This window comes from Mobula birostris, chromosome 19 (assembly GCF_030028105.1).
Source record: "Mobula birostris isolate sMobBir1 chromosome 19, sMobBir1.hap1, whole genome shotgun sequence".
Taxonomy (NCBI): Eukaryota; Metazoa; Chordata; class Chondrichthyes; order Myliobatiformes; family Myliobatidae; genus Mobula; species Mobula birostris.
The window spans coordinates 14,165,824-14,177,965 of record NC_092388.1 but is presented as its reverse complement, the minus strand read 5'-3'; the positions used below and the strand labels follow the sequence as shown (position 1 = coordinate 14,177,965).

The 12,142-nt window shown below is 42.3% G+C and overlaps 1 protein-coding gene across 1 annotated transcript in view; it reads left to right on the top strand.

Annotated features, from left to right (window-relative positions):
* LOC140212452 (adenylate cyclase type 2-like) overlaps positions 1-12,142 on the top strand; it is a 507,180-nt gene that overhangs the window by 439,951 nt on the left and 55,087 nt on the right. The window contains exon 17 of the mRNA XM_072283265.1: positions 9,896-10,033. Coding sequence (XP_072139366.1) covers positions 9,896-10,033 — 138 coding nt within the window. The remainder of the gene's footprint in view (positions 1-9,895; positions 10,034-12,142) is intronic.

Sequence of the window (12,142 nt, the reverse complement as noted above, 5' to 3'; positions counted from 1 at the left end):
ATATTTTGTTCAGCTGTATGTGGTTGAATGGCAATAAAGTTGAACTTGAAATAAATGTTAAATATGGCAATTTTAGCCAAGCTGTTCTTTTCCCAAAACGAAACATGCTTTCACACCCTTCCCCCAGGCTGCTGGTTTGAAGTGCAGTCCTGTTCAATGGGTGCTGGCCATGCTGCGCTATTGTTCTCAGGTTTTTATGACTCAGCCTACATGATGGGTGTCAAAGGCCTTTTCTTGATAAAGAGGGCACCACACTTGAGTTCTGCCAGGAGAACAGTTGGTCCACAGCTCAAACAGACTTATGACATTTATAATTTCAACATTAGAGCTGTCATGCACAAGTAATTTGGAAATAAAACATGGGGGAATCATTTCCAATAAATCTGATTCAACATAAATAGGACGACATTCAAAAGAGACAAGTGGGCCATCTTAAACCATTCCAAAGTTGTATGACCTACAGAGGCTGGATTAGAAAATTTTCCACTGGAGGATTGATATACTAAACTGGCAGTTCGGTATATTTTTTATGAGGGATCTGGGTACAGCAAGGCTCTATTGTGCATTGGTTTCAATGTGACCAGCCATTCCTTCTCCAAACAAAATCATGATATCTAGATGCAATAAAGAACACTATTTTGTATATTTTAAAAGGCACAAGAAAGGATTTTTAATTAGCGTCACCCAAGCTATTTATGAAGTGATACAAGTATTTGCTACAATATCAATTTTTCCAACAGCATTCATAATATGATTAAAGGCAAACAAATAGTTCTGTTTATTTCAAGATGTCGGCTGGTGCCTTTTTTTTTCTATTTTTACAATTTTGCTGTTTGCTTTCCCTGAAGTAATTGACTATGTTGAAGGATGATTTCACAAGTGTCACAGTTCTTAGATGAGTAGTCAGAACAGACGAGAATGGGGTGTTTACTGTAATTGAAAAATTCTTTGATCTGATCTCATTGAGAAGGTAGTTGACAGAGAGTGGTAGCGAACTGTTAATGCTGTGGGAGGATCCTGATCTCACTCAAAATCTAAACATTAACTTCCTTAAAAGGGTCCCTGCTACGGTGTGGGATGACACATGAAATTCGGAGGCTACTGAAAAGAGGAGGATCAAAAAATTTTGTTCCTTCCTAAGTAGAAAGAGTTTTAAATTGGATGTTTGAATAAACACAAGAGATTCTGCAGATGCTGGAAATCCAGAGCAATCTAATCGTAATGAAGGGTCTTGGCCCAAAACATTGACTGCTTATTCCTCTCTATAGATGCTGCCTGACCTGCTGAGTTCTTCCAACATTTTGTGTTTGATAATCATAGATAGCTTCATTCATTGTATAGAACTAGAATTTTTCAATGTACTTTTGCAGAGCCTGGGATCAGTGCCAAGGTCAGCATCCACTGTTTATCTCTGACTGCCCTTGAGAAGGTAGTGGTGTTCAGCCTTCCTGAACCACTGCATTCCTTCAGAGCAAAGAGGTCCTTCTGCAGCTGTACAGGGCCCTGGTGAGACCACAGCTGGAGTACTGTGTGCAGTTTTGGTCTCCAAATTTGAGGAAGGACATTCTTGCTATTGAGGGAGTACAGCGTAGGTTCACAAGGTTAATTCCCTGGATGGCGGGACTGTCATATGTTGAAAAATTGGAGTGACTGGGCTTGTATACTCTGGAATTTAGAAGGCTGAGAGGGGATCTTATTGAAACATATAAGATTATTAAGGGATTGGACACGCTGGAGGCAGGAAGCATGTTCCCGCTGATGGGTGAGTCCAGAATCAGAGGCCACAGTTTAAGAATAAGGGGTAGGCCATTTAGAACGGAGTTGAGGAAAAACCTTTTCACTCAGAGAGTGGTGGATATATGGAATGCTCTGCCCCAGAAGGCTGTGGAGGCCAAGTCTCTGGATGCTTTCAAGAAAGAGATGGATAGAGCTCTTAAAGATAGCAGAATCAAAGGTTATGGGGATAAGGCAGGAACTGGATACTGATTGTGGATAATCAGCCATGATCACAGTGAATGGCGGTGCTGGCTCGAAGGGCCGAATGGCCTATTGTCTATTCTGGGGAAAGTCTTTCCATTCTCCCAGTCGGTAGGAATTCCAGATTTGGGACGAGGTCTGACGATCTATTTCCACGTCAGGAAGGAAATGGATTTCAAGTTGGTATATTATCGTCAAATGTAATGATATATAGTGAAAAGCTTGTCTTGCAAACCGTTCATCCAGATCAAATCATTACACAATGCATTGAGGCAGTCAAGCGTAGCAGAGCAGCAAACACAACGCTCTACCTCACCAGCATTCGGGCTTCAATTTCTGCCACTGCCTGTAAGGAGTTTGTATGTTCTTCCTGCTACCTTGTGGGTTTCTTCCGAGAATTTGCTCCCACATTCCAAAGACATTCGGGTTAGGGTTAGTAAGTCGTGGGTATGCTGTGTTGGCACCAGAAACATGGCAACACTTGCTGGCTGCCCCCAGCACATCCTTGAACTGTGTTGGTTGTTGAAGCAAACACGCTTCACTGTATGTTCAGATTAGATTAAATTATGAGGACACACAGTCCTCTTTTATTGTCATTTAGTAATGCATGCATTAAGAAATGATACAATGTTCCTCCAGTGTGATATCACAGAAACACAAGACAAACCAAGACTGAAAAACTGACAAAAGCCACATAATTATAAGATATAGTTACAACAGTGCAAGCAATACCGTAACTTGATGAAGAACAGGCCATGGGCACAGTAAAAAAAGTTCAAAGTCTCTCGAAAGTCCCATCATCTCACGCAGACGGTAGAAGGAAGAAAAACTCTCCCTGCCATGAACGTCCAGTGCCGCAAACTTGCCGATGCAGCACCCTGGAAGCACCCGACCACAGTCCAACTCTGAGTCGTCTGAAAACTTTGAGCCTCCGACACCGAGCACCATCTCTGCCGAGCGCTTCGAGCACCGAGCACCATCTCTGCCGAGCGCTTCGACCCCGGCCCCGGCAACAGGCAATAGGCAAAGCCGAGGATTTGTGGCCTTCCCTCCGGGGATTCTGGATCGCACAGTAGCAGCAGCAGCGAAGCGGGCATTTCAGAAGTTTCTCCAGATGTTCCCCCGTGCTTCTCACGTCTGTCTCCATCAAATCAGAATGGTGCACGGCCCCTATTTAACAAATATAATATCACTTCACCAGAGAGGCTGCGCACGCTGCGTCGCGTCGCCATCTTCTCCTCCCTTGTGGGTTTCATGCTTCACATGTTTCCATTTGTCACATGTTTCAATGTGCATGTGACAAATAGAGCTCATCTAATGTTTCTTTTTCAATAATAACAGAATGTAGAATAAAGTGTAGCTGCTAGAGAAAGTTCAGTGCAGGTAGACAATAAGGTGGAAGATTATAACAAGTTTAATTGAGAGGTCCACAGTCTACCTTATTAAACGAGGGTACCATTCAATAGTCTTATAAGTGCAGGGTAGAAGCTGTTCTTGAGCCTGGTGGTATGTGACTTGAAGTGGAACCTGCAGGTTGTGAGATCCCAGCCATTGCAGTCCCTGTCCTTCATGGTGGTAGAAATCACAGGTTTGGGCTCTGCTGTTGAATCGCTGTGACCATGTTTCGAGGTGCTTCTTAATGTAGATGATCTTGATAGACCACATTTAGTGCCCATTGTTAGCTGTTCCTGAGGGCCTTTACTGCTGCAGTGCATGGTGAAAGCGCTCCTGCAATATTGCCAAAGAGTCTTAGAAATCTGATTCTGTGCCAATGATTTGTATATAAAACACACAAAATGGGGCACCACAGTAGCATAGTGGTTACCACGACACCATTAAAGCCCAGGATGTTCTGGAGTTCAGAGTTCAATTCCAGCGCCACCTGTAAGGAGTTTGTATGTTCTCCGCTCGACCACGTGGGTTTCCTCTGGGTGCTCCAGTTTCCTCCCATAGTCCAAAGATGTACCAGTTATTAGGTTAATTGGTCATTGTAAGTTGTCCCATGATTAGAGTACTGTAAACAAGACCATAAGATATAGGAGCAGAAGTAGGCTATTCAGCCCATCGGGTCTGCTCCACCATTCAATCATGGGCTGATCCTATTCTTTCAGTCATCCCCACTCCCCTGCCTTCTCCCCATACCCTTTCATGCCCTGGCTAATCGAGAACCTATCTATCTCTGCCTTAAATCCACCCAATGACTTGGCCTCCACAGCCATTCGTGGCAACAAATTCCGCAGATCTACCACCCACTGACTAAAGTAATTTCTCCCCACCTCTGTTCTAAATGGACGTCCTTCAATCCTGAAGTCATGCCCTCTTGTCCTAGACTCCCCTACCATAGGAAATAACTTTGCCATATCTAATCTGTTCAGGCCTTTTAACATCTGGAATGGTTCTATGAGATCCACCCCCCACCATTCTCCTGAACTCCAGGGAATACAGCCCAAGAGCTGCCAGATGTCCCTCATATGGTACCCTTTCATTCCCGGAATCATTCTCGTGAATCTTCTCTGAACCCTCTCCAATGTCAGTATATCCTTTCTAAAATAAGGAGCCCAAAACTGCACACAATACTCCAAGTGTGATCTCACGAGTACCTTTTAGACCTCAACATCATATCCCTGCTCTTATATTCTATACCTCTAGAAATGAATGCCAACATTACATTTACCTTCTTCACCACCGACTCAACCTGGAGGTTAAACTTTAGGGTATCCTGCACAAACACTCCCAAGTCCCTTTGCATCTCTGCATTTTAAATAATAGTCTGCCCATTTATTTCTTCCACCAAAGTGCATGACCATACACTTTCCAACATTTTATTTCATTTGCCACTTCTTTGCCCATTCCCCTAAACTATCTAAGTCTCTCTGTAGGCTCTCTGTTTTCTCAACACAACCAGCTCCTCCACCTATCTTTGTATCATCAGCAAATTCAGCCACAAATCCATTAACCCCATAGTCCAAATCATTGACAAACATCATAAGAAGCAGTGGTCCCAACACCGACCCCTGTGGCACTCCACTGGTAACCAGCAGCCGGCCAGAATAGGATCCCTTTATTCCCACTCTCTGTTTTCTGCCGATCAGCCAATGCTCCACCCATGCTAGTAACTTCCCTGTAATTCCGTGGGCTCTTATCTTGCTAAACAGCCTCATGTGCAGCACCTTGTCAAAGGCCTTCTGAAAATCCAAGTACACCACATCTACTGCATCTCCTTTGTCTACCCTGCTTGTAATTTCCTCAAAAAACTGCAGTAGGTTAGTCAGGCAGAATTTTCCTTTCGGGAAACCATGCTGGCTTTGGCCTACCTTGTTATGTGCCTCCAGGTACTCCGTAATCTCACCCCTAACAATTGATTCCAACAATTTCCCAACCACTGATGTCAGGCTAACAGGTCGATAGTTTCCTTTCTGCTGCCTCCACCCTTCTTAAATAGCAAAGTAACATTTGCAATGTTCCAGTCATCCAGTGCAATGCCAGAATCTATCCATTCTTGAAAGATTATCGTCAATGCCTCTGCAATCTCTCCAGCTACTTCCTTCAGAACCCAAGGATGCATTCCATCAGGTCCAGGAGATTTATCCACCCTCAGACCAATAAGCTTCCTGAGTACCTCCTCAGTCGTAATTTTCACTGCACAATCTTCACTTCCCTGATACTGTTGAATGTCCAGTATACTGCAGATGTCTTCCACTGTGAAGACTGATGCAAAATACGCATTCAATTCCTCTGCCATCTCTGCGTCTCTCATTACAATATTTCCAGCGTCATTTTCTATTGGTCCTATATATCTACCCTCAACTCTCTTTTACCCTTTATATACTTCAAAAAAAAGTTTTTAGTATCTTCTTTGATATTAGTCACCAGCTTCCTTTCATAATTCATCTTTTCTTTTTTAATGACCTTCTTAGTTCCTTCTGCAAGTTTTTAAAAGCTTCCCAATCCTGTATCTTCCCACTAACTTTGGCTTCCCTGTATGTTCTCTCTTTTGCTCTTACTTTGGCTCTGACTTCACTTGTCAGCCACGGTAGTGTCCTTCTTCCATTCGAAAACTTCTTCTTATTTGGAATATATCTGTTCTGCACTTCCCTCACTTTTTGCAGAAACTCCAGCCATTGCTGCTCTGCTGTCCTTCCTACTAGTGTCGCTTTCCAGTCAACTTTGGCCAGTTCCCCTCTCATGCCATTGCAATTTCCTTTATTCCACTAAAATACTGACACATTGGAATTTAGTTTCTCCTTCTCAAATTTCAAAGTGAATTCAATCATATTATGATCACTGTTCCCGAAGGGTTCCTTAACCTTAAGCTCTCTTATCACCTCCAGATCATTGCACAACACCCAGTCCAGCACAGCTGATCCCCTAATGGGCTCAACAACAAGCTGTTCTAAAAAGCCATTGTTCAGATACTTTACAAATTCTCTCTCTTGAGGTCCAGTATTGACCTAGTTTTCCCAATCCACTTTCATGTTAAAATCTCCAACGATTATCATGACATTGCCCTTCTAACACGTCTTTTCTAAATGGGTGCGTTGCTGGGCAGGCCTCCTCACTGGGCTGGAAGGTCCTGTTCAAGACTGTATCACTAAATGAATGAATAAACTCAGCAAATCAGGCAGTATCTATCCCCTCCATATCCCCTCATTGTGTGTGTGTGTGTGTGTTCCTCAAGATTTCCAGCATCTGCAGAATCTCTTGTGTAAGTAACACACACAAAATGCCAGAGGAACTCAGCAGGTCAGACATCATCTATGGAAAAGAGTAAACAGTCGATATTTCAGGCTGAGACCCTTCATTAGGACTATACTGTATGTACACCTCAACTTACATTGGGCCACACTGGGACATCACAGGAGGCTTAAGGCAAAAAGAAAAACTGGAGGGGAAATGAGACAGATAACTAAGTGACAGGTAACTGGAATTATTGGGTTACGTCTACAGACTTTGATGAGCTGCACAACACCCGCCATGACAGACCAAGTAAATCAGTTCTTCATCAGGATGGTGTCTGGCCCTCAGCAATTCTCAGACTTTTGTATTAGATTCCCAGCAATCTTTGCACATTTCTCTGATATTCCCAGAGAATTATTCTGTGACACAAGAGATTCTGCAGACGCTGGAAATCCACAGTAACACACAAAAAATACTGAAGGAACTCAACAGGGGTCAGGCAGCATCTATGGAAATTAATAAACAGTCAATGTTTTGTGCTGAGACCCTTCTTCAAAACCCTATTCCCTATTACCACTTACTTTATACATATACAGTCACCTTTTTTGTTGTTTAATCTCTTCACCCGTTCACCCTGTCAACACCCATTGATCCATTTCCCTTCCCCTTCATTCTCCCATCTTCGAACTATTTCTTTAACTATTCCCAGTTTCAATGAAAGGCCATTGACTCAAAAGCTGCCAGGTCTCCTGTTCTCTGCTATCATCTTTATTCTGCCATCTTTCATCTTTATCTTGTTTGAAGAAGCAATATTGAACAGCAAAATCTCTGTTGGATGTGTGTCTCTTTTTACATAATATATTACTTGAGGTTTTATCTAGCACTTGCAAGGAATGTATAGTGGACATCCACTGTGAGTTATTTTCTTTCCAACAAGGGCTAGATATAAGACACACACAGCAGATTTGCCAATACTTCTTTTAGCTTGTTATTAACGTGCCTTTTCAATGATTTACACTTTATAGTGTAGCTAAGCAATTTGTAAAGTGCAGAATGGAACTTAAATTTGGGTGATCTATCTGTAAATAAATGTATACATTTTGCGAGCAACACACACAAAATGCTGGAGGAACTCAGCAGGCCGGGCAGCATCTATGGAAAAAAGTACCGTCGACATTTGTACTTTATTCCATAGATGCTGCCTGGCCTGCTGAGTTCCTCCAGTGTGTGTTGCTCAGATTTCCAGCATCTGCAGATTTCCTCTTGTTTGTGGCTTGTATATATTTTGCGATTTTGCATGGCAAAAGGGTGACAGTTGGAAAATATCAAGTTTGAGATCAAGTGTAATTGTCATTCAATCATGCACGTATATACAGCTAAACGAAACAGCGTTTCTCCAGGGCCAAGTTGTAAAACACAGTACATATAGTCACACGCGGCATTTATAGTTATGATAGCATATACAGTCACAAAATAATATCAGCACAAGTCCCTGAAGATTTATAGTCCTTGGAATGTAGTCCTGGAGCCACATTTCTGCAAGAACAAACACGCAGCAGTTCCTCATCTTCCACAGCCACTGATGAACATAATCCAGCTTGTCTTCCAGGGAGTGAACACTGAGAGCCCCACTGGCAGGAGTCCCACTGCAGGGCCAGCCCCTAACCCAGCATGGGAGCTTCTAACATCATGGATAAATGATGATCCTGACTTTGCACATTTCTAATTTCTGTATGCTTCTGCAATTCCTTCTCTGGTGTCCTTGAAGCAAGTGCTAATTTTCTAAATATATATGGACCGAGACAACAAAACTCTTTTGATCTCAAAAAATCGGACTATAAATGAGAGGTACTCTGGCAGTAGATGTAAAATTTAGATTAACGCCAAAGCACTGGATGCACTCAGCAGGTCAGCCAGCCTCGATGGAGAGAGTCCTCCATCAGCATAGCTTTGTGCACGGGAAGTCATGTTTGACAAACCTTTTAGAGTATTTTGAGGGTAAGGCTGTGAATCTTGTCTATTTGGAATTTAGCAAGACCTTCAACACAGTACTGCATGGTGGGCTGTTCCCATGGAAACCAGAGAGAGCTGGGTGGGTGGATTCAAGATTGGCTCAGAGGTTGGCTATTTCTCAGGATGGAGGATGGTAACTAATGGTGTACCTCCAGGGTTGGGGTTGTTATGCTTGTTATTGGTTATTTATAGAAATGATTTTGATTGGAAAGAAAGTTGTCGTAGATTACAAGGATACCTTGATCGGTTAGGGAAGTGGGCCAAGGATTTCAATACAGATACAGTGAGTCAAACCAGTGTGGGACTTACTATGGTAAGGCAGAAGGGGGTGTAATAGAACAGATAGGACTGAGGAGTACATGTGCATAGTCCATTGAAAGTTGTCTTACGGGTAGACTGGGTGGTGAAAAAGACAGGACACTGGCCCTCATCAGTCAGGTCATTGAATATGAGAGTTGGAACGTTATGCTGTAGTTGTGTAACCATTGGTGAGGCCACACTTGCACCGTACTACTGCCACAAAACAACAAATTCGGCGGCATAGGTCAGTGGCAATAAACCTGATTAGGATTTTGGGTTTCGTTCACCCTATTATAGGAAAGACATGGTTAAAAATGGAAAGAATGCAGAGAAGATTTATGAGGATGTTGCCAGAACTACAGGGCATGAGCGATAGGGGGAGGCTGGTCCAGGCTCGGCTTGTATTCCTTGGAACATGAGAGAATGAGAGGTGATATTATAGAAATATAGGGGCGGACAGTCTTTTATGGGAGACCAAAACTTACTTAGACGCAAAACTTACTGTATAGCCTGTGCAGTGCAGCTGCTTCTAAGGTGAATTATGTTGAGGATGTCACCCACATGAGAACACCTTTCTGTCCTAGCCTCACTGAGCCATGACATGAGACCTCACAACACACTGCTTCATTAGTGCTGACATTTATGGAAGAAATTCTAATCCATTAGAGTCTTTCTGCATCACATGTTTTTGTAATAATGCATTCTGATATTTAAAAGGCATAAAAGTGGGTTGGTGATTCTTACTTCATGAGCTATTAAATCTCATTTAATCTTGTTTTTCTGGGAAATAAAAAAACAATTGTTTCCAAGGCTCCCAACCATATGAGGACAGCAAAAAGCACTCAGTGCAAAAGTTGTTAATTTTTCTGCAAGCATGTCTTGATATTTTCTATATAGAAGTTTAATTTATTGTTTTTCCTGCATCTAGCAATGTAGCAAGAAGGCTTCAGCTTCCTTGATGTGGATTTTGAAATCGTCAGAGATAATTGCCAATAGACCTTGGCCTCGTCTTACACTCACAATGACTACCACCACAGTTATATTAGTTATGGCTATATTTAACATGGTAAGTTTGCCACTTTATAATCAAACTAAAAAAACAAATTATCAGAGATTTAATTTACCATTTTTTGTTAATTATCAAATATATGTCTAACCAATATCATAGGCCATTCATTGGTGTAAAATTAAAAAGAAAATTAGTAGACTACAAATGGATTATGAATAAGCACTCTCAAGTAAAATCAAAGGAAATGCAAACTGTTTTCTGAACAAGGGAAAGTAGCGCCGATTAAAACCAAAAAGCAAACCTACATGTGGAGATGACGGTTGAAGAAAAGACTCTTAATAAATACACGAACAAAACAAATTGTGGCTGTCTTCAGGGAACTAGGCATTGACGGTGATGTGGTTCTGGAAGTTGTGTATGAAATATTGGATAGTGCGAATGTAGTAAATGTATTAAGATCAGAAGATATAGGAACAAAATTTAGCCGTCAAGTCTGCCCTACCAGTTCATCATGGCTGATTCACTTCCCTCTCAGGCCCAATCTCCTACCTTCTCCCCATACCCCTTCATGTCCTGATCAGTTAGGGTAACATGTGGATAAATGATTGGAATCCATTGTATCTGAGAGGATAAACCCTCATATAGAATGTACTAGTAATCAGGGCTAAGGAGAATATATAACAGGAAGGGCTTTTATTTTGTTTTATTTATTTAGAGGTAGAGCATGGTAACGGGGCCTTCCAGCCCAATGAACCCACAGTGCCCAATTACACCCTTGTGACCAATACCGACCAACTGGTACTTCTTTGGAATGTGGCTAAATCACCCAGAGAAAACCCACATCGTCACAGCAAGAACATCCAAACAGGCAGCAGCAGGAATTGAACCCTGATCGCTGGTACTGTTAATGGCATTACACTAGCCACTACACTACCATGCCACCCCTATCTGTATAAATTGATTTAACTTTTTAAGGAAATGACAGAGATGTCCAAATACATAGGAAAGACTAACAGATCAAGAAACTTGGAGGGATAGACTTAAAGTGCTTGATAGAATGATTAGAGGGAAAAATTGGGAGTAGGAGGGTGACGGATTTTTGAAGGGTGTTAGAAGCAGAAACCTCATACCCATCCATAAATCACTGGATTGTGTATGAATAGTTCAGTTGGGAGCTCCTTTGCAACAGGCGTGGATCTTTTGGGTTACAAATTGTCTACAAACTGTAAAAAAAATACAAATGTTTGATCCCAAACTTCTGGCAGAAACTCCACTGAATTTGCAGTCAGGGTTTGTGTAAGGGTAAGGCTCAGATGATTGCTCTCACATTTGTAGTTACTGCCCATGTGCTTCATACAAATGAGATTGGAAAACTGACTGATAAAAGAAAGAATAGGACCTCACTCTCTTATTTCATTACACTATGTTTGGTGACTCTAATATGCTGAAATGTTCACCATCAGTCCATCATGAGCGTTTAACACCATCATTCCTACAGTCCTGATTGATAAGCTATAGAATCTGGGCCTCCTTACCTCCCCCTGCAATTGGATCCTCGACTTCCTAACTGGAACACCACAATCTCTGTGGCTTGGTAATGCATCTCCTCCTCGCTGATAATCAACGCTGGCGCACCTCAGGGATGTGTGCTTAGGCCACTGCCCTACTCCCTCTGTACCCATGACTGCGTGGCTCAAGTACCATCTATAAATTTGCTGATGAGACAACCGCTGTTGGCAGAAGCTCAGATGGAGATGAGAGGGCATACAGGACCAAGCTATACCAGCTTTTGAGTGGTGTCACAGCAACATCCTTGAAGTTAACATCAGTAAGACCAAAGAGCTGATTGTGGACTTCAGAAAGGGTAGGACTAGGGATGATGAATCAATCTTCATAGAGGGATCAGAAGTGGAGAGAGTGAGCAATTTCAAGTTCCTGGCTGTCAAGATCTCTGATGATCTAACCTGTTCCCAACATATCGATGCAGCTATAAGGAAGGCAAGACAGTTATATTTCATTAGGAGTTTGAGGAGATTTGGTTTGTCATCTAAAACACTCAAAGTTCTGCAGATGTATTGTGGAGAGCAGTCTGACAGGTTGTATCACTGTCTGGTATTTGGGGGGTGGGGGGTGACGGGAGCTACACAGGATCGAAAGAAACTACAG